Raw genomic sequence first — 20399 nt, 5'->3', positions numbered from 1 at the left:
ACTTTCACAGCATCATCTTTTAAGATTTGAAATAGCTCAACTGGAATTCCATCCCCTCCACTACCTTTGTTCATAGTGATACTTCCTAAGGCCCGCTTGATTTCACATTCCAGGATGTCTGGCTCTAGGTGAGTGATCACACCATTGTGATTATTTGGGTCATGAAGATCTTTTTTGTATAGTTCTTCTGTGTATTCTTGCCACCTCTTCTTAATATCTTCTGCTTCTGTTAGGTCCATACCATTTCTGTCCTTTATGGAGCCCATCTTTGCATGAAATGTTCCCTTGGTATCTCTGATTTTCTTGAAGAGATCTCTAGTCTTTCCCATTCTTTTGTCTTCCTCTATTTCTTTGCATTGATTGCTGAGGAAGGCTTTCTTATCTTTCCTTGCTGTTCTTTGGAACGCTGCATTCAAATGGGTATATCTTTCCTTTTGTCCTTTGCTTTTTGCTTCTCTTCTTTTCACAATCTTTTACTATCGTGGAGAGTAACCGTTTATCAGATGTATGATTTGTAAATACTTTTGTATCCTCCAGGCTGCCTTTTCATCCTGGGACGTTCATCTTTGACACACACAAGTTTAACATTTTTAATGGAGTTTAATTTATTTTATTTTTGTTGCCTGCGCTTTTTGTTGGTTCACGCTTCTTTATGTCCCCACGTGTGGGGAGGGAAAGATTCTCAAGTAGGGGAACTGGCAGTCTTCCTCACAAAGTGGAGTGTATGCAGGAGTGCCCGGCTCCCCAGGAAACCTGGCACTTTCTTAGAGTATCCAAAACAAAAGCTGTATTTACTTTAGAAGTCGGGTCACCACTTCCTAGAGGGGCTCTTGTTCAGAGGGCCCAGGATAGGGAGGAGGAAGGGGCAGGAGTCAGGATCTTGTCCTCCACAGGACCAGTCTCCTGGGGCTGCAGTTGACAGACCCTGCAGCCTGACGAGCCGGGAGGAGGCAGGTTGAAATTTGTGGGCTTTGGGAAGATGGAGTAGGGAGGTCCCTGCATGATCACAGACCTCTCTCTTTTTGGCTCCAGGCGAGGATGAGGAGATGGGTGACCTCATGGAAGACGTAGGCGTCAAGAGCGTGAGTAGTAATTCCTGCTGCTAGAGGGCCGGGGCCCTAAGACCTAAGCCTTGGGCCTCATAGCTTCTCGCCATCTCCCTGCTCCAGAGAGTCACCCGCCCTGCTTCCTGACTTCTCAGTGGAGCCTTGGGGGTGCACACAGCAGGCAGTCTGGAGCGTGCTATGGCACGGCCAACCCCTTTGCAGGGCATGGTGGGGGCTAGGGTCCCCCGAAGCACCCAGTGCTTCCTTCGGTGTTGGCTGCGCTGTCCAGCTGAAGGAAGAGAGATGGTCCTTTGTCTCTCCCCCGAGGGCATATGCTGTGCAGGCAGCAGGGGCAGTAGCCGGCCTCCATGCCGCCACGGGACAGCTCCACATGGGGTTGGGTACCTACCACTGGGGAATGCTGAGAGTCCCACGTGTCGCCTCACTGATCCTCCCAGGAGGTGGGGACTCTATCATTGCTATTTCCAGAGGGGGCTACAGTAGATAAGCAGCCTGCCCAAGGTCACAGGGGTTGTTAAAAGTGTAACCCCACGTCTGCGCTGCCTAGCTGTGTGACCTTGCCTGGCTACTTGCCCTGTCTGAGCTTCAGTGTCCTCATCTGTAAGTGGGGGATCGAGTGCTTGGCAGGGAACCTTTTCTGCTAATGCAGGTTATGACTGCTTTTACTGCTGCCGTTAGCAAGTATGATCACGTCCCCTTGTTCATGAACTTTGCTTGTTGCTTCTTTATAGAAAAAGCACCAGAAGCTTAAGCAGAAAGAGGCTGACGACGAGGAGCTAGAGATGCCCCCTCAGTACCAAGGTGAGGCTTCCTCTCTTCTCTGTTGGAGCAGGTACCCTGTCACCTGCATGAGGCTGAGTGTGTTGCAGGCAGAGCCAAGAGATTGCAAGGCCTGGTTGCACTCAGGTGACACCAGCGAAGTTTGCCTGATACGTCGCCTAAGACTGGGCTGAGGACCAGGGGGCCTGGGGTTAGGAAGTCTGTGTACAGAACCCCCAGCCCTTCTGGGAAGCCCCTAAGCCCCATCTCTTCCCCACCCACCCAAGATTTTCTGAGACTTGCAGCCCACCCTATTCCTGGGGTGTCTCTTATATGGCCTTGGGTCGGCCAGGTTAGTCCTGTGCTGAAGGCGGCAGTTGAGAGGCCTGCCCAGGGGGTCGCTCTGTACAGTTGTTCCTGAGCTCCTGGAGTAGGTACTAGAGGTACCAGGGTGGCTTCCCAAAGCCAGGGAGGTCTCACCTCTGCCTCCTTCCCCCCAGGCAGCCCCTGCAGGGTCCCTGCTCCCAGCCCCTTGCTCTGCATCTGGAGGTCCAGGGGCTCGTGTAGGAAGTCCCCGATCCCAGTAGCAAGTGTTTGCTCACAGCCCCATGGCATCAACCAGTAGAAGAATGCCATGGCTGCTTCCACTTCTTGGCCCGACAGGCCACGTCCCAGCTCACCTGCTCTGCTCTAAGAAGGTGTGGTGCAGAAGTCGCGGTACCATACAACACAGCAGGAGCCTGGGTTCAGGACTTTTGCCCAGCTGCTCTCAGCTGTGTGACCTTAGCCTGGCCACACTACCTCTCTGAGCTTCTGGCTTCTTAGCTGTAGAGGAGGATGATCTGGGTCATCTCAGAGAGCTGTCCTCAGCCAGCACTATGGGATTCCATCCATGACTGTGTGGGAGCCCAGACTGGAAATGACAGCGACCTTGGAAGCACTTCAGTCTTGAAGCCTCAGTTTTCACGTCTGTACCATGGGATGAGAGCTGCCTCTCTGTCTCACGGTGTTGATGTGAAGCTGACCTGAAATCCAGCCTTAGTGCCTCATTTTACAGATAAGCTTAAGAGGCCCCAGGAAGTTAAGAGTCTTGCCTGGAGTTGAAGCCCAGTCTGCCTGATTTCAAAGCCTGTGATCTTTCTTCTAGAACAAATGGAGAAGGTCCAGTTTGGAGAGAGTGTGCTATTTTATGTTAGTCGAGAATATATATATTTCCCAGAGGTCACTGGTAGGTTTATATGGATTCAAATCAGTCTGAGGAGCCCAATGGTCTGATTGTCAAGTCACTGGACAGTCCTTTCTCGAGGAGGGTCTTCGTCCTTTGTTGCTAGGGGACAGCCATCCGGTCCTGGCTGTGATTCATCTCACCAGCAGTGTTCTGAGAAGTGCCCGTCGCCTTCTCCCAGGAGGAGGTGCCCTGGCCTTGCCTGACTCATGGCCTCTGTGTTCCCCCTTTAGCGGGAGGCTCTGGCATCCATCGCCCTGTGGCCAAGAAGACTATCCCTGGGGCTGAGTACAAGGCAAAGGTAAGAGCTGGGGGCAGGGGAAGGGCTCCCCTGGTGGGGGCTCGGGGGACGAATGCCCATCACCACCCCAAGAGGTACCTTTTGTGGAGCCAGCGTGAGGCCACACCGAGGGGCACACAGATGTCTTGTGGCCCAGGCCTTTGCTGGGTGGCCATCTCGGGGTGCAGGAGCTCTTGGGCACCACCTGAGGCAGAGAATGACGTGAAGGGAGGACACGGCCTGTCACATCAGGGGCAAGGGTGGAAAGGGAAACCCACACTCCCGATTGACTCTGTTTCTCTGGGTGAGCAGAAAGCAAAGGGTGACGTGAAGAAGAAGGGTCGGCTCGACCCCTACGCCTACATCCCCCTCAACAGAACCAAGCTCAACCGCAGGTACGCTGTGTGCAGGCTGGGGTGGCACGTGCTCATTACACTGTCCACTCAATTGCTCAAGTCTCTTCCAGTTTTCTATTTTTACTTGTTCACATGCACCTTCAAACATTATTGACACAAAGGGCATGGTCTGCGCCAATCACATGCTGCCCACCTCCTGGCAGCGCCCCTTCTCCCTGTTCAAGCTGGTGTCGGGGTCGGGTGCTATCTTTTGACATTAAGGGAAGGGGGACTGCCTGGTCTCAGGGAGACGTGACCCTTGTTCTTGCAGGAAGAAGATGAAGCTACAGGGGCAGTTCAAGGGCCTGGTGAGAGCTGCTCAGCGAGGCTCCCACGTGGGACACAAGCTCCGCAGGAAGGATCGTCGGCCCTGAGCCCCAGGGCCCCCCTCCTCCCCAGGCTGCTCTGTGGTCCAGCCTGAGGCCCTTTTCAGCCCCCAGGCTGCTTTGACACCAGCTCCAGATGCTCCCGTCAGCAGTGGAGCCTGGACTCAGAGTGACTTGTTGGAACCAGGCTTGGGTCTCAGAGGTGCCCTGGATTTTGGAAGCTCCAAATGAGAATGTCTTCCTTCAGAGATGCCCCTGGGGTCTGGAGATGGGAATGTGGCTTTGTCACCTCCGAGTGGCTAGTGGGGCATCTATGCTTTCCATCCAGAGTGTTTGCAAACAACAGAGTAGATCGATGGTCTTCCTTTGCTCCACCTGCTGGTAGCCCCGTGGCACTCAGCCTGGCTGCAGTTCTGAGCGTGTGAAGTTTGCTGTGACCAGACATAGAATAAAGATGCAACACCATGTGTTGTCCCTAGAAACGCCGTGTTTATCTCCTGCCTCCCTCAGGTATAAGAACAGTGCCTAGTCATTGGCACCAGTGGCTTGACTGCTTCCCTACCAGTTTCGGTATCCAGTCTGGGGCATAGCATGATGGCCCTGGGTCAGGCTTTAGATCTTGACCCACCTGTTTGAGAGGTCTTCCCAACGTCCAACTAACGTCCCAGTTAGGTGACATTTGGAGCATCCAGAGTGGCAGTGAACGCTCTCAACTTGGTCTGCAGAGCCGTGGCCGAGCACTAAGGACTCAGACTAAAGGGGAGCTGCAGCACTGGCTGCCCCAGCCTGCCCCAGGGTACAGGTTGCTCCCAGCAGCTTTGTTCATTGATTCAGTAGGGTGTTTGCTGAGCCCTTCTGTGTGCCAAGCATAGCCTGATCACCAACCTTCCTCATCCTCACATTCTTTTTCCCAGACAAATGGATCAAGCTGTGGTATGAAGAGCAGTGTGTTTCCCACTGTCCAGTTTTTGTTGGTCTGGAGCAGAGAAGGGAGTGGTGTAGGGCTCCCATCGCTCCTAAGATCATTTATCCTGTCAGCCCAGGATACTCCTTGTGCTTTCCCAGTAGGAATCAAGATGCAAAGAACCACACGCTCTTTCCCACCCCCAAGTATAAAGAACTGTGCCTCTCAAAATCTCCACATTGGAAATGGCTCCCAGGAGACCCTGTGCACCATTCCTCTCATCCTGTCAGGGAACTCATGTCAGCTTGATCCATTGCCCCCAAATTAGGGCATTTCTTCCACTGATCTGGGGCTAGGAAGCTGAGAGGAGTCACATGCTGCCCAGAGGTGGCGCTGTTGACATATCTTGTTCACAGAAAGCCTGGAATTGGAGAGCAAGGAAGAAAGGTCAAAAGAGGTGGCTATTAGGTTTGCAAAGGTGGTCTAATCGTGATACCCTTTGTTACACTTTTGGATACAAGGTGGGTCAAATTAAGCCGGCCAGCCCTTTTCTGTTTCGATTCTCAGGAACGCAAGCACATGCAGTAGAAAGCCTAATGTGAAATAGGTATGGCTGGGATTGCCCAACTGCCCGGGATTGATGTCTTAAAATTTGAAGCAACTTGCTTATCATGGTGTATTTTCCTAGGAGCTTTGTTTCTTTCAAAAGTGGAAAAAACTGGTTACCTAGAAAGGTAGGTGTTAGTGATATGGTAAACTGCATGTCTTTGGGGAAGTAGGCTTCAAATGTAAATTATCTTGATGCAGAGGCAAGAATTAATCTTGCTTCAGAAATTTCAGGTGCTTGAAACATCTGTTAGGAAAGTCAGTGTTGCTTTTTCTGTCTACAGTGGGGAGAAGGAGAATTGGGCATATTCATCAGTGCAAGGTTCATTTGATTTCAGGGCAACTGGAACAGTGGAGGCCCTCCCCCCAAAATTCAGATTTACTACGTTAATTTTGTTCTGCTTTTGGCAGTGTCAGAATCTGAGACTTTGGGCTTTATTTTCTGGGGTCCATCCTCAGAAACGGAAGACAACTCAGACTTTAGACTATACTACAAAGCTACAGTAATTAAGACAGTATGGTACTGGCACAAAAACAGAAATATAGACCAGTGGAACAGGATAGAAACCCCAGAGATATACCCAACACTTACGGTCACCATGTCTTTGGCAAGGGAGACAAGAATGCACAGTGGAGAAAAGACAGCTTCTTCAATAAGTGGTGCTGGAAAAACTGAACAGCTATGTGTAAGAGAATGAAATTAGAACATTCCCTAACACCATACACTAAAATGAATTAAAGAACTAAATATAAGGCTAGTCGCTCTAAAACTCTTAGAAGAAAACAGGCAGAATACTCTGACATAAATCACAGCAAGACCCTTTTTGACGCACCTCCTAGAGTAATAAAAATAAATGAGACCTAGTAACTTAAAAGCTTTGGCACAGCAAAGGAAACCATAAAATGAAAAGACAACCCTCGGAATGGGAGAGAATATTTGCAAGTGAAGTAACTGACAAAAGATTAATCTCTATATAAGCAGCTCATGCAGTTCAGTATAAAACAAAACAGTCCAATCAAAAAAAATGGGTGGAAGATCTGAGTAGACATTTATCCAAAGAAAACATAACAGATGAAAAGATGCTCAACAAACACATGAAAAGATGTTCAATAATCATTAGAGAAATGCAAATCAAAACTACAATGAAGCATCACCGCACGCCAGTTAGAATGGCCATCATCAAAAAAATCTACAAACGTCAGCTATCTCCCAACACAAAAAGTTAAAAAAAAAAAAATCTACAAACAAGTGCTGGAGAGACTGAAGAAGAGGGAACCCTCTTGCTCTGTTGGTGGGAATGTAACTTGATACAGCCACGATGGAGAACAGTATGGAGGTTCCTGAAAAAATAAAAATAGAACTCCCATATGGCCCAGCAATCCCACCACTGGGCATATACTCTGAGAAAACCATAATTCAAAGAGATACATGCACCCCAGTGTTCACTGCAGCACTAGCCAGGACATGGAAGCAACCTACCTACATGTCTATTGACAGATGAATGGATAAAGCTGTGATACGTGTAAATACAATGGAATCTTATTCAGCCTTAAACAAAATTAGCTCATTTGCAGTGATGTGGATGGACCTAGAGTCTGTCATACAGACTGAAATAAATCAGAAAAATAAATATGGTATGCGTGTTAAGTTGATTCAGTCATGTCCATCTGTTTGTGATCCTGTGGACTGTAGCCTACCAGGCTCCTCTGTCCATGGGACTCTCCAGACAAGAATACTGGAGTGGGTTGCCATGCCCTTATCCAGGAGATCTTCCTGACCCAGGGATAGAACCCGCATCTCTTTTGTCTCCTGCAATGGCAGGCAAGTTCTTTACCACTAGTGCCACCTGGGAAGTGCAAGTACTGTATATTTATTTATGCATATATATGGAATCTAGAAAGATGGTACAGATGAACCTATTTGCAGGGCAGGATAGAAAAGCAGATTCAGAGAACAGACATCTGGACTAGTGGGGAGGGGAGGGTGGGACAAATTGGGAGTGAAACATTGTTGTATATACACTACCATGAGTGAAATAGACAGCTAGCAGGAAGCTTCTGTTTAGCACAGGGAGCTCATCTCTGCTTTGTGATGACCTGGAGGGTAAAATGGGGATGGGGGGTTGGGAGGGAGGCTCAAGGCTGAAAAGATCTATGTATACAAGTAGCTCATTGGCTTTGTTGTACAGAAGAAACTATCACAACGTAGTAAAGCAATTATACTCCAATTTAAATTAAGGTATGAGACATACAAAAATAAGGAATGGAAGACAAAACATACCCAGCCTGACTGCACCAAAACAGTGATGCTTGTGCTGGCTGTGAATTTGGCATCATTCTGGCGATTCGCAAAAGCAGTCTGCTCGTACGCCCTATTAACATAACGCTCTGGACACAGGTGGGTCCGGTTAAAGCAACCCTCCCCCTTCTTGGGAGATGATGTATCTCAAGACGGCCTCAGCAGCTGTGGTAGTGGCTGTGCCCACAGTTCATCCCTGGCATAGGCTATCTTATTAGGTCTTTGGCGCTTTTGCAAGCCCACATCTGTCCACATGCTTGAGCCTGTGTTTTCTCTGTTGCTTACAAGTGAGAAAATTACTTAAGAAATTAAAGTAGTCCCTGTTTTTATTTATCTTCGTTGCATATGTTTCTTCAAAAGGTAACTTAGAAAGTTGGAATGTGTTCTGTATTTCACTTAGAAGTATTAATAAAGATTTGGGAATTCCCCAGCAGTCCAGTGGTTAGGACTCCTCACTTTCAATGTTGAGGGCTCATAGTTGAGGAACAAAGATCCTCCAAGTTTTACAGCACAGCCAAAAAAAAAAGTAAAGAGTCACAGAAGTTATGAAAACAGTATGGAAAAAACAGAAAGGTGAAAAATGGGCTAGAATCCTTCCACCAAGTTCTCACTGTTAATCCTAGTATATTTCATTTGTTTCTATACACAGAGCTTTTTTGACAAAAATAGAGTTTTAAATTACAAGTTTATATTCTAAGCTTGCACTTGGCTATCACAAATTTTTTACCCTACGGATGTATAAACATTTCATAAGCATGTTTTCAGTGTCCTTAAATATCTGCCTGGTATATGTAGCTCAGTTTACATAGAAATGGTCTTTGAGTCCATAAGTATGTTGTCCCTTGATGCCCTCACTGGACTTCCTGGGTAGCCCAGCTGGTAAAGAGTCTGCTTGCAATGTTAGGAGACCCTGGTTCAATCCCTGGGTTGGGAAGTTCCCCTGGAGAAGGGATAGGCTACCCACTCCAGTATTCTTGGGCTTCTCTGGTGGCTCAGATGGTAAAGAATCCAACTGCAATGTCAGAGACCTGGGTTCGATCCCTAGTTTGGGAAGATCCCCTGGGGAAGGGCATGGCAAACCACTCAGTATTCTTGCCTAGAGAAACCCCGTGGACAGAGGAGCCTGATCGCCTACAGCCCATAGGGTTGCAAAGAGCTGGACAGACTGAGCAGCTAAGCACACAGCACAAGGCCATCACCAGATGCTGGATCACGTGCAAAGCAATATTTAGAAAATGACACGATGACTGCTCCTTGTTCTATTTTTTGCTAGACATTATTATGAATGGATAGATGACTGTACTCCAGAAAATTACCCTGATTTGAGCTGGCTTGCCATTTCCTGAAATCAGGCTTAATGTCGCTGCTGCCATTAGAAATATTCACCAGGGTGTTAGAGCCTGGCCAAGTCATCCATGTCCAGCAGTGCTGGAAGGTTTTATCCTAAATGGGATAGCTAAATGGGATAGCTGTTGTCAGTGATGAGTAAATATTGATTGAGTAAATATTGATTAAGAAAGTGGGTGAGGGTGTAGTGGCTTGCCACTGCATACACAGGCTGCATGTTCATCCCCGTTGAGTTCTGGATATCAGCTTTGCAATCTAAAATCAGCCTTGGGACTTCCCTTGTGGTCCAGTGGTTGGGAATCTGCCTGCGTATTCAGGGCACACCAGTTAGATCCTTGCTCTGGGAAGATCCCACATGCCGCAGAGCAACGAAGTCCATGTGCCATGACTATTGAGCCTGTGTTCTACAGCCCTCGAGTCACAACTGCTGAAGCCCGAGAGCCCCAGAGCCTGTGCTCTACAACGAGAGAAGCCACGGCAGTGAGACGCCCGAGCACCACAAGGAAGAGGAGCTCCCTGCTCGCCATGACTAGGGAGAGCCCGCACACAGCAACAGAGACCCAGCGCAGCCAAAAGTGAAAACGTGGTTTCGTCACTAAGTTGTGTCTGACTCTCTGTGACTCCATGGACTGTAGCCCGCCAAGCTCCTCTGTCCATGGGATCTCCCAGGCAAGAGTACTGGAAATGGGTTGCCATTTCCTTCTGCAGGGGATCTTCCTGACCCAGGGATTGAAACCGCAACTCCTGCATTGCAGGCAGTCTCTTGTATTGCAGGTAGATTCTCTACCAACTGAATCACAAGGGAAGATCCGAATGTTTATTTATAAAAATAAATAAATTTAAAATCAGCGTTGATCAAAAGAAAAAATAAAGGAAGTAAAATCGGAGTTGATAAGTTCAGTGAAGTAAAAACAGACTCACAAGAGTCCTAGTCAGAATTGCCATTTATTAACTCATGATGAGAACGATAACTGCTACCGGAGACTTGGTGTCATGGTGACTGCTCTGGACATACTGTCCCCTGAAAAAGGAGTCAAAATCGGAGGCTTCAGTGAGCATGAAGCAGGCAAAAGGAATCATGGGAGTGATATGTCACTAAGGTCATTGCTGTCAGACCACTGTCCTTGGTGTATGGGATATAAATACTGCCCATTGGGTGCCTCTTGGTTCTGTGTACCGCTGCACAACAGGCCCAATCCTTCCTCTCTGGTATCTTCTAGGCTCTTTGGACCCGCTTACCTTCTGTCCAGAAGCTTTTCTGAAATTTAATTTGGCTCCTGCCTTTTTCACTTCAGTGCAGACTGAAGGGTTTGAATTCTAGAGGGCAGCCTGATTTCCAGGTTCCAGGGATGTCACCCTGCAGACCCGCAGGTTCCAATTACAGAGCTGACACAATTTTTATCCAGACGTTCAGAGAGGGTCTGAGGCACTGTTTATAGGCAGATGGACTTGTGAACCATGCTGGAAACCGCTCACTCGGTCCAGCGGCTCCTCTGCAGGTCTTGCAAAACCTTGAAAAGTCTTGCTTTGCCCTAGAATGGTTGCTCTGCCATAGATCTCGGACCTGAGGCAATTGAACCTGAAGTCATCCATGGCCAATAACCCTCTGTTATAAAACACTCATAAAAATGACGAGGCGCAGTGTTACCCCAGCAGAGTTTTACACGGCTGCCTGTATGCATGTATTGATTGGGTCGCTGTGTGATAATACTTATCTAAAAATGGCCTTCCTTAATCATTCTGGCGGGTAGTTCAACTCCTTCCGAGTAGGTAGAGTATACCTCCAAGACAAATAATAATCAGCTAGCAAAGCTGACATCTAGTATTTATTCTGCAGAAAACCCTTCCCTGCCCACAGGAGGGTCATCACAGGGGTTATGTGAATCCCTTCCTTAGGACGCCACACGGGGCACAGTCACACCTGATCCAGTTACCTGCACAGGTGTACAGAGGCAACTACAACTCGAGCTGTACAGAGCCTCATTGTGGTAAAAGGCTCACCTTCATGATCATCCCTGGTGGCTCAGCTGGTAAAGAATCCGCCTGAAGTGCAGGAGACCTGGGTTCGATCCCCGGGTTGGGAAGATCCCCTGGAGAAGGGAACGGCCTGGAGAATTCCGTGGACTGTATAGTCCAGGGGGTCGCAAAGAGTCAGACACGACTCAGCAACTTTCACTTTCGTGATCATCCCACTTTATAGCTGAGACCCCACAGGCAACTTAAGCAGGTGGCATTAGGGACGACCCAGGCCTCCGGAGTTCTAGCCCATGCTGCCTGCCACAGAAGTAACTTAGCTCCTGGGGGGACACGGGGTTGCAAAGAGGCTTGGCTGTGAATTTCAAAACGCCATGTGTGGCTGGGACACCAGAGTCTCATCAGAGTCTGTTCCTGTTCATCATCTTGAAGGCTCTTCACCCCCAAAGCCCAGTGACTCAGACTAAAACTAATTACTGAACAGGTTTCTGTACTTGGTGAGAGAAGGGTGGAGCTGGACCAGGACCGACTTTCTTGAGGACTGAGAGGGCCAGGAGGGATGGGGTGGGGGCGCGTATTCTTTCTTCTTCCTCCTCCCCTTTCAAGGAGGGGGATGAAGTTGGCCTGCAAGTCTTTTCTTTTTTCAACATTTTCTTCACACACTGGCATTGTGCATTTATTCTGAAAAAAGGACTTCCTTCCACAAAAAGATTTTAGGAGGCATGGGAGATTCAGCAGTGTGCAAGGCAGACAGGAACTTTGCCTTCATGAAATTTTTAAGGCGGAGACAGACAAAATAAATTAAAAATAAGTCAACAAAGACATGATTGGACTAGCCATGAAGTCTAAGTGTGGTCATGAAGGGATGTGATTTGGACAAGGTGGGGAGTTGGACTTGATTTGGTGGGGGATGCCCCTTGAAGTGAACAACGTTTATCTAAGACCTGGGGTGGAGCAGGCTTTAGGTTAGATTGTTTTCGTATGAAGCGCTGTAGCAGACAAGGCCTTTTTTTTGCTTAGGTTATATGTTTGCGTGTGTGTGTGTGGTTGGGGTTTCGGGGCAGAGCTGCAGCAGCCCTTGTCACCCACTTTTGGGCCATGGTCCAAACTAAGCATGGCATGTGCAGAGGCCCTGGAATCAGGAGTATGGCCTCTTCAGGCTCCCCGGGTGGCGCTAGTGGTAAAGAACCTGCTTGCCAATACAGAAGACCTAAGAGACATAGGTTCGATCGCTGGGTTGGGAAGCTCCTCTGCAGAAGGCCATGACAACCCACTCCAGTATTCTTGCCTGGAGAATCCCCATGGACAGAGGAACCTGGCGGGCTACAGTCCATGGGGTGTCAAAGAGTCAGACATGACTGAAGCGACTTAGCAAACACTCACACACGCACGAATGGCCCCTTCTAAGAATGGACAAGAGGCCAAGGTTGCTGGGCCAGGGGGGCAACATGGAGAGTGGGGCAGCTGAAGACTAGAGAAGCTGCTGGATGGGGGTGTTTTACAGGGCCTTGGATTAGCCCAACAAAAATAGGGTGCGGGTGGAGGATACACAGGGGCGACCTGATTTGACTTGCATTAAAAAAAAAAAAAGGATTACTGGCTGTTGTGTGAGTCATAGATTAGAACAGGCTGGAGGAAATGAGCAGACCTGCTGGGAGCCTGCTCTTAACAATCCAGACAAGAGGGTGATGGCACATTAGGCTGGGATGGGAAGTGGTACCTTCAGTGGTGGAGATGTTGAGAAGTGGCTGGAAGTGGTTCGGAAACTGCAACTTGAAGTCCAGGGCTGTTCATGGAGGGATCTTTAGCTTCAGTAGAGAGAAGCTGGGCCCCTTGGTTTTTCGACTATGAAGGCTAGATAGGATTTTTTTTTATCCTTGCTCCCCGCATGTCTGGCACTGCCCTAGGCACTAGGGATACATCAAGAACAAAGCAAACAAAACACCCAGCCTCCATGGGATAATAAAACAAAATAAATATGGAATTCAATACATTAGCAAAAGATAAGTGTTACAGAGGATTGTAAAGCAGAAAAAGGGACAGGGAGTACTGGATGGGAGGGAGGGGTGGTTTCAACTTCAAATTGGCTGAAGATTTGAGGAACTGAGCCCTTAATAACTCCTGTAGCTGGACGAAGCAGCAAGTGCAAAGGCCCTGGGAGGGGCATGTGCTCAGGTTAGTCAAAGGAAAGTAGCTGGAGCTGAGAAAGTAAGAGGGAGATGAGTTGGCGTAGGGTTATAGGCCACTAGAAGGACTTCGACTTTTTCCTCCCAGTGGAAAGGGGGGCCGTTGGAAGACTGTGAATCTAGGGGTCACCTGATGCAAAGTGACCATCAGTCGGGATGGGAAAACACTGCAGATGACGCATTTGGGAGCTGGAGAGTCTGGAGTTCGGTTTTAGACATATTGCGTTTGAGATGACCGTTAGACATCCAAATGAAGATTGAGCCCCTAGAGCAACTGGATCTATGAATCTGGAACTCAGAGGAGAGCTTCTAGGGTAGGTGTATTTATTTGGGAGCCTATGTGTGTGTGCGTTTCAAGTAAATAGACTCAGATATCAACAAGTATGTGAGTGTAGATAGAGAAAACACATCTAAGACTGAGCTTGGGGCACTCCAACATTAAAGGCAGATAAGAACAGCCAGTGAGGAAGAAAAAAAAATTGATAAAACACAGAACAGGAGAACATGGTATCCTGGAAACTAAGTAAAGGTAATATTTCAAGAAAATAGAGGTTATCTGCTGCATCAAATCTGCTTAAAGTTCAAGTAAGCTGAGGATTATCGAATTTAGTAATATGAAGGTCATTGGTGAGGAGTTCTGTGGCGATTCAGCTAAAAAAAAAGTTAGAATGCCTTGTAAAATGAATGAGCTAGGGTATCCCTGGTGGTCCAGTGGTTAAGAATCTGCCTGCCAACAGAGGGGACACAAGTTTGAGCCCTGGGCTGGGAAGATTGCACATGCCCTGGGGCAGCTAAGCCTGTGCACCACAACTATTAAAGGCCATTCGCTCTAGAGCCCTGGTCCACAACAGAAGAAGCCGCTGCGATAAGAGGCCTGTGCACCACAGCGGAAAGTAGCCCCAACTTGCCACAACTAGAGAAAGCCCGAGTGTAGCAACAAAGACCCAGCACAGCCAAAAATTAAAAAAAAAAGAAAAACTTTAAACAATAAAATACTTAAATATTCAGAAACATCCAACATTAAAAAAAAAAAAAATGAGCTACAAGGACATCTTGTGCAGCACAGGGAATATAGTCCATATTTCATAAAAACTTAAAATGGAGTATCATCTATAAAATTTTTGAATTGTAAAAAAAAAAATTCTGAGTAACCCTATAACTATTTAAAAAGTTGAACTTCAGAAAGAAAACTCCTGGCCCAAATAGTTTCACCAGCACATGTTTAAGAATAAAACCGCATCAATCTTGCACAAATTCCTTCATATTGTAGATAAAAGGGAACATTCCTACCCATTTTAGGAGGCTAGCACGACTCTGATTTCAAAATCTGTCAAAGACATTATAGGCATACCTTGGAGATATTGCAAGTTTGGTTTCAGACCACCACAATAAAGCAAATATTATTACAATAAAAGGAATTCCCTGGCAGTCCAGAGGTTAGGACTCTACACTCTCAATGCTGAGGGTCCAAGTTCAATCCCTGGTCAGGGAACTAAGATCCCACAAACTGTGGGTGCGGCCAAAAAATAAACGGGGTGGCAGGGGAGTAACATGAATGTTTTGGTTTCCACACACATAAGAGTTATGTTTAAGTTATGCTATGTTTATGCTAAGTGTGCATTACTGTCATATCTAAAAAAAACACCAATGTCGAGGCATTTCCTTGGTGGTCCAGTGGTTAAAAACTCCATGTTCCCAATGCAGGGGGCCCAGGTTCAATCCCTGATCAGGGAATTAGATCCCACATGCTGCCAAACTTGGAAGAAAAGTTATGACCAACCTAGACAGCATATTAAAAAGCAGAGACATTACTTTGCCAACAAAGGTCTGTCTAGTCAAAGCTATGGTTTTTCCAGTGGTCATGTATGGATGTGAGAGTTGGACTATAAAGAAAGCTGAGCACCGAAGAATTGATGCTTTTGAATGTGGTGTTGGAGAAGACTCTTGAGAGTCCCTCGGACTGCAAGGAGATCCAACCAGTCCATCCTAAAGGAGATCAGTCCTGAATATTCATTGGAAGGACTGATGCTGAAGCTGAAACTTCAGTACTTTGGCCACCTGATGCGAAGAGCTGACTCATTTGAAAAGACCCTGATGCTGGGAAAGATTGAATGCGGGAGGGGAAGGGGACAACAGAGGATGAGATGGTTAGATGGCATCACCGACTGAATGGATGTGAATTTGAGTAAATTCTGGGAATTGGTGACGGACAGGGAGGCCTGGCATGCTGTGGTCCATGGGGTTGCAAAGAGTCAGACACAACTGAGTGACTGAACTGAACTGAACTGATGCCACAACTAGGAGTTCTCACGCCCCAGCTAGATTCTGCATGCCACAGTGAAGATCCTGCGTGATACAACTAAGATCTGGCACAGCCAAATAAATAAATGAATTTTTTAAGTTAAAAAAAATGTCTATACCTTAATTTAAAGTACTTTATTGTTAAAAATAAAAAAGGAAGTAGGATGAACCCTTTAAAAAGACAAACATAACTTTTTAAAAGCAACAAAGAGCTAACAGCATAGCAAGGAATTACCTGACCAAGCCTCAGGAGCAAATAGGACTCAGAGAGTCCAGCAAAAGGCAACCTTTTGTGTGAGTGGATGAGTGGGGTACAAACTGTGTGGCTGACATGCACTTTTAGGGGTCTTGTGAAGTTAAGGGGACAAAAGTTTGCGTACAGGAATCTCTAAGAATGGAGACCCAAATAAATTACACACACATCTTCAGCTGGGACCTTAATGGATTACAATCTTGGTGTAAGGGTAAATCTATGGTGTATCACATACACTTGAAAATTACCATCAAGTAGTCTGGGTGGCCCAGGGAATCTTGAGGCTAGGACTTGGATTAAGGCGGTTTCAGACTGCTAGTGTCCTCATGAATTTGATAGAAAGAAGCAAAAATCTTATGTGGAGGATGACAACATCATCTTAGCTCCCAAATTATTTCTATTGTACAAAAAATTTTTCAAATGCAATGTCCAAGATTCTATCAACAATAACCCGGCATACAAGGAGAAAAATATGAGTAAGAGAAAGCAGAAACAACAGCAAGAACAGACCACAGGCAATCTTCACCCATCACACTGTGTTGTTATTATTTATCTTTCTTTCTCAGTGGGGATATTTCCTGGTTTCTTCCCCAGCAATTATTCCATTCTTTTCCCTTCCCTACACTCTTGATTTCAGTTCTGATTATAATGTGATACTGGAGAGGTTGACCCTCTCACCAGCTGTAGGAGTAGGGCATATGAACTAACCATGGAATCTCTCTTGCTGTCCACAGGATTGACTCAGGGGTGAGCATATGAACTAAGACAGTCCAGTGGGTGAATCCCAGCCTGTCTGGGAGAGAATGCTGATACACAGACTCTCTACTCTTGAATAGAGAAGCATGTCCCTCTAAGAGCTGCTGGCTGCAACACTGAGAGTAGCTAGCTCCAGGTTGAAATCAATGCTGTGGAAGATCAAACTAGAAAGAAATCAGATCTTGAGTAACATTGTGAAGCTACTAGATCAAGGTTCACCTGTAGCTAGACCTGCTTCTAGAGCAGCATTGACCAACAGAAATATAATGCAAGTCAGCTGTGAAAATTTTCTAGTGGCCACATTTAAAAAGTAAGAAGACTTCCCTGGTGCTCTAGTGGTTAAGACTCTATGCTCTCAATGCAGGGGGTCCCAGTTTGATGCCTGTTTGGGGAACTAAAATCCTACAAGCCACATGGCACTGCCAAAAAAAAAGGTGAAATTCATTTTAGTAATATATTTTATTTAACTTAATATATCCAAATACTATCATTTAACATATGTAATAATTATGTTACATATTAACATATGTAATAATGTAAATAATTACTAATGACTAGCTTACATTTTGTTATTCATGCTAAATCCATGAAATCTAGTGTGTATTACACTAAACAGCACATCTCAGTTCAGACTAGGTATATTTCAAGTGCTGAATAGTCTTGTAGCTGGGGACCATCAAAGAGCTCTAAAATTTTCCTTTATTGAATCAATATATATCCTTAGAGCAAGGTTTAACTGCTTTGTGCATGCATGCTTGCTAAAGTCGCTTCAGTAATCCAACTCTGTGACCCTTGGACTGTAGCCTGCCACGCTCCTCTGTCCATGGGACTCTCCAAGCAAGAATACTGGAGTGGGTAGTCATGCCCTCCTCCAGGGGATCTTCCCTCTTCCATGGGTTCAACTCACAGATTAAACCCATGTCTTTTATGTCTCCTGCATTGGCAGGCGGGTTCTTTACCACTAGAACCACTTGGGAAGCCCTTAACTGCTTTACTGATATATAATTTATATACCATTAAATTCACCCACTGTAAATGTACTGTTTTAGGCTTTTTAATAGAACAAAAGTTGTGCAACCACCACCAACCTCCAGTTTTAGAACATTGCCATCCACCACAAAATTTCCCTTGGGCCCCTTTGTTGTCACTCTCTACTCCCATCCACAGCCCCAGGCTGCTCTACTCTCTTTCTATACATTTGCCTTTTCTGGAATTTCATATAAAGGGAATCAAGTAATATGTAGGGTTTTGCCTCTGGCTTCTTTAACTTAATGTAGTTCGTGTTTTTGAGGTTCCTCCATGTATTAGCATAATTCAGTACATTTCTTTCTATTGCTCAATAATATTTTAATGTATGGACACCCATTGTGTTTATCCATTCACCAGTTGATGGACATTTGGAATGTTTCCACCTGTGGGTGATTATGACTAAAGCAGCTAGGAACATTCTCATCCAAATCTTTTTATGGATGTATTTCCGTTTCTCTTGATAGAGTCTTAGGAGTGGAATTCCTGGGTCATATGCTATGTTTATATTTAACCTCTTAAGAAACTGCCAGACTTCTTTCTTTCTGGCCTTGCCTGGTAGCTTACCCCAGGGTCTTATTTCCCCGACCAGGGATGGAACCAGGGCCCTCAGCATTAAGAGCATGGAGTCCTAACTACTGCACCACCACGGAATTCCCAAAACTCACCCTTTCAACGCACAGAATTCAATGTCTTACAACTATCACCACTAATTCCAGAGCATTTCCACCACTCTAAAAAGAAAATCTACACCTGTTAAGTGGTCATTCCTCATACCTTACTTCCTTTCCCCAACTCCTTGGAAGTCCACTTTCTGTCTTTATGGATTTGCCTATTCTGGACATTTTATATAAATGGAATTATGTAACGTGGCATTTTGCATCTGGCTTCTTCCATTGAATGTAACATTTTCAAGTTTTATCCATGTTTAGCATGTATTAGTACTTCATTCCTTTTGTTTCTTGTTGTTTAGTGGCTCAGTTGTGTCTGACTCTTTGCAATCCCATGGACTGTAGGCCACCACGCTCTTCTGTCCATGGGATTTCCCAGGCAAGAATACCAGAGTAGGTGGCCATTTCCTCCTCAAGGGGATCTTCCTGAAACAAAAATCAAACTCACGTCTCATGCAAGTCTCCTGCATCGCAGGTGGATTCTTTACCAGGAGCTCCTGGAGAAGCCAAGCCACTTCATTCCTTATCCACTGTTATTTAGAAGACTAAATAACACCCCCTGTGTAGAGGTTGTTGTTGTTCAGTCACTAAGTTGTGTCTGAGTCTTTGTGGCCCCATGGACTGCAGCACTCCAGGCATCCCTGTCCTTCACTGTCTCCAGGAGTTTGCTCAGATTCATGTCCATTGAGTTGGTATACCACATTTCATTGATTCATCCATTAGTTGATGGACATTTGGGTCATTTCTACTTTTTGGCTACTATGAATAATGTTGCTATGAATATTTTTGTACAAGTGTTTGCATGGACATATGCTTTTAGTTCTCTCAGGTATATGCCCAGGAGTGAAACTGCTGGGTTATAGGCTTCCCTGGTGGGTCAGATGGTAAAGAATCTGCCTTCAATGTAGGAGACCAGAATGGGTAGGGAAGATACTCTGGAGAAGGGAATGGCTACCCACTCCAGTATTTTTGCTTGGAGAATTCATGGACAGAGAAGCCTGGCGGGCTACAGTTCATAGGGTCACAAAGAGTGGGACACAACTGAGCAACTAACACTTTCACTTTTTTCATGCTAAGCCCATGTTTAACTTTTTGAGGAACTGCCAAAATGTTGCACTGTTTCACATTCCCATCAACAATGTATTGGGGCTCCAATTTCTCCATATCTTTGCCCAGACTTGTTAACATCTGTCTTTTTTCCTTTTTACAGGCAACTGGTACTTCTTTTTTCATTGTGATAAAATAATAACATGACAAAATTTACCATTTTAGCAATTTTAAGTGTATAGTTCAGTAGCATAAAGTACATTCACATTCACATTGTTATGCAACATTTATCAGCACCATTCATCTCCAGAAATTTTTCATCATCTCAATCTGGAACTCCATATCTGTTAACTCCCATTTCCGTTCTCCCCCCAGTCTCTGGAAGCCACCGTTATACTTTTTGTCCCTATGAATTTGGCTTCTTTAGATAGTTCATATGACTGAAATCATGAAATATTTATTCTTTTGTGACTTGTTTCACTTAGCATAATGTCCTCAAGTTTCATCCACATTGTCGTATGTGTCAGAATTCCCTTCCTTTTTAAGGAGGAATGATACATTGTATAGCTGTATCACTTTTGTTTATCTATTCATAAATCTGGATGGACATTCCGGTTGCTTCCATTTTTTGGCTGTTGAGAATACTGCTGTTATGAATGTGGTGCTTTCAATTCTTTCAATTTAGGGTATATACCCAGAAATGGAATTGCTGGATCATATGGTATTTCTGTTTAACTTTTTGAGGCTTAGAGCCACTTCTATAGGACAGGGGCCACTACTTAAGGACCCCTGGCCCTTGAAGTTCCTGCCTTACGTTTGATTGGTCCATTTACCTTTTAGAGGGTTTTCCCTTTGTGTGGAAACCATGACTCAACCATGTTTTGAAGCGATTTTATTTACAATGTACTTTCATTGTTCAGAAAAGAAAATAAGAAAGTCTCCTTTAAGGATTCACAAGGATTAATGGAGGGATGCAC

The 20399-nt window shown here is 45.8% G+C and overlaps 1 protein-coding gene across 1 annotated transcript in view; it reads left to right on the top strand.

Moving 5' to 3' along the window:
* Positions 1-4534, top strand: part of RRP12 (ribosomal RNA processing 12 homolog (S. cerevisiae)) — a 28981-nt gene extending 24447 nt beyond the window's left edge. Inside the window, exons 31-35 of the mRNA XM_010833050.1 lie at positions 1033-1082; positions 1799-1868; positions 3285-3352; positions 3644-3726; positions 3998-4534. Of these exons, the coding sequence (XP_010831352.1) occupies positions 1033-1082; positions 1799-1868; positions 3285-3352; positions 3644-3726; positions 3998-4100 (374 nt within the window). The 3' untranslated portion in view covers positions 4101-4534. The remainder of the gene's footprint in view (positions 1-1032; positions 1083-1798; positions 1869-3284; positions 3353-3643; positions 3727-3997) is intronic.
* Positions 4535-20399: the final 15865 nt, after the last annotated feature.

This window comes from Bison bison, unplaced genomic scaffold (genome assembly GCF_000754665.1).
Source record: "Bison bison bison isolate TAMUID 2011002044 unplaced genomic scaffold, Bison_UMD1.0 scf7180017862979, whole genome shotgun sequence".
Taxonomy (NCBI): Eukaryota; Metazoa; Chordata; class Mammalia; order Artiodactyla; family Bovidae; genus Bison; species Bison bison.
The sequence above is the reverse complement of the archived record's forward strand: the minus strand, read 5'-3'. Positions and strand labels throughout refer to the sequence as shown.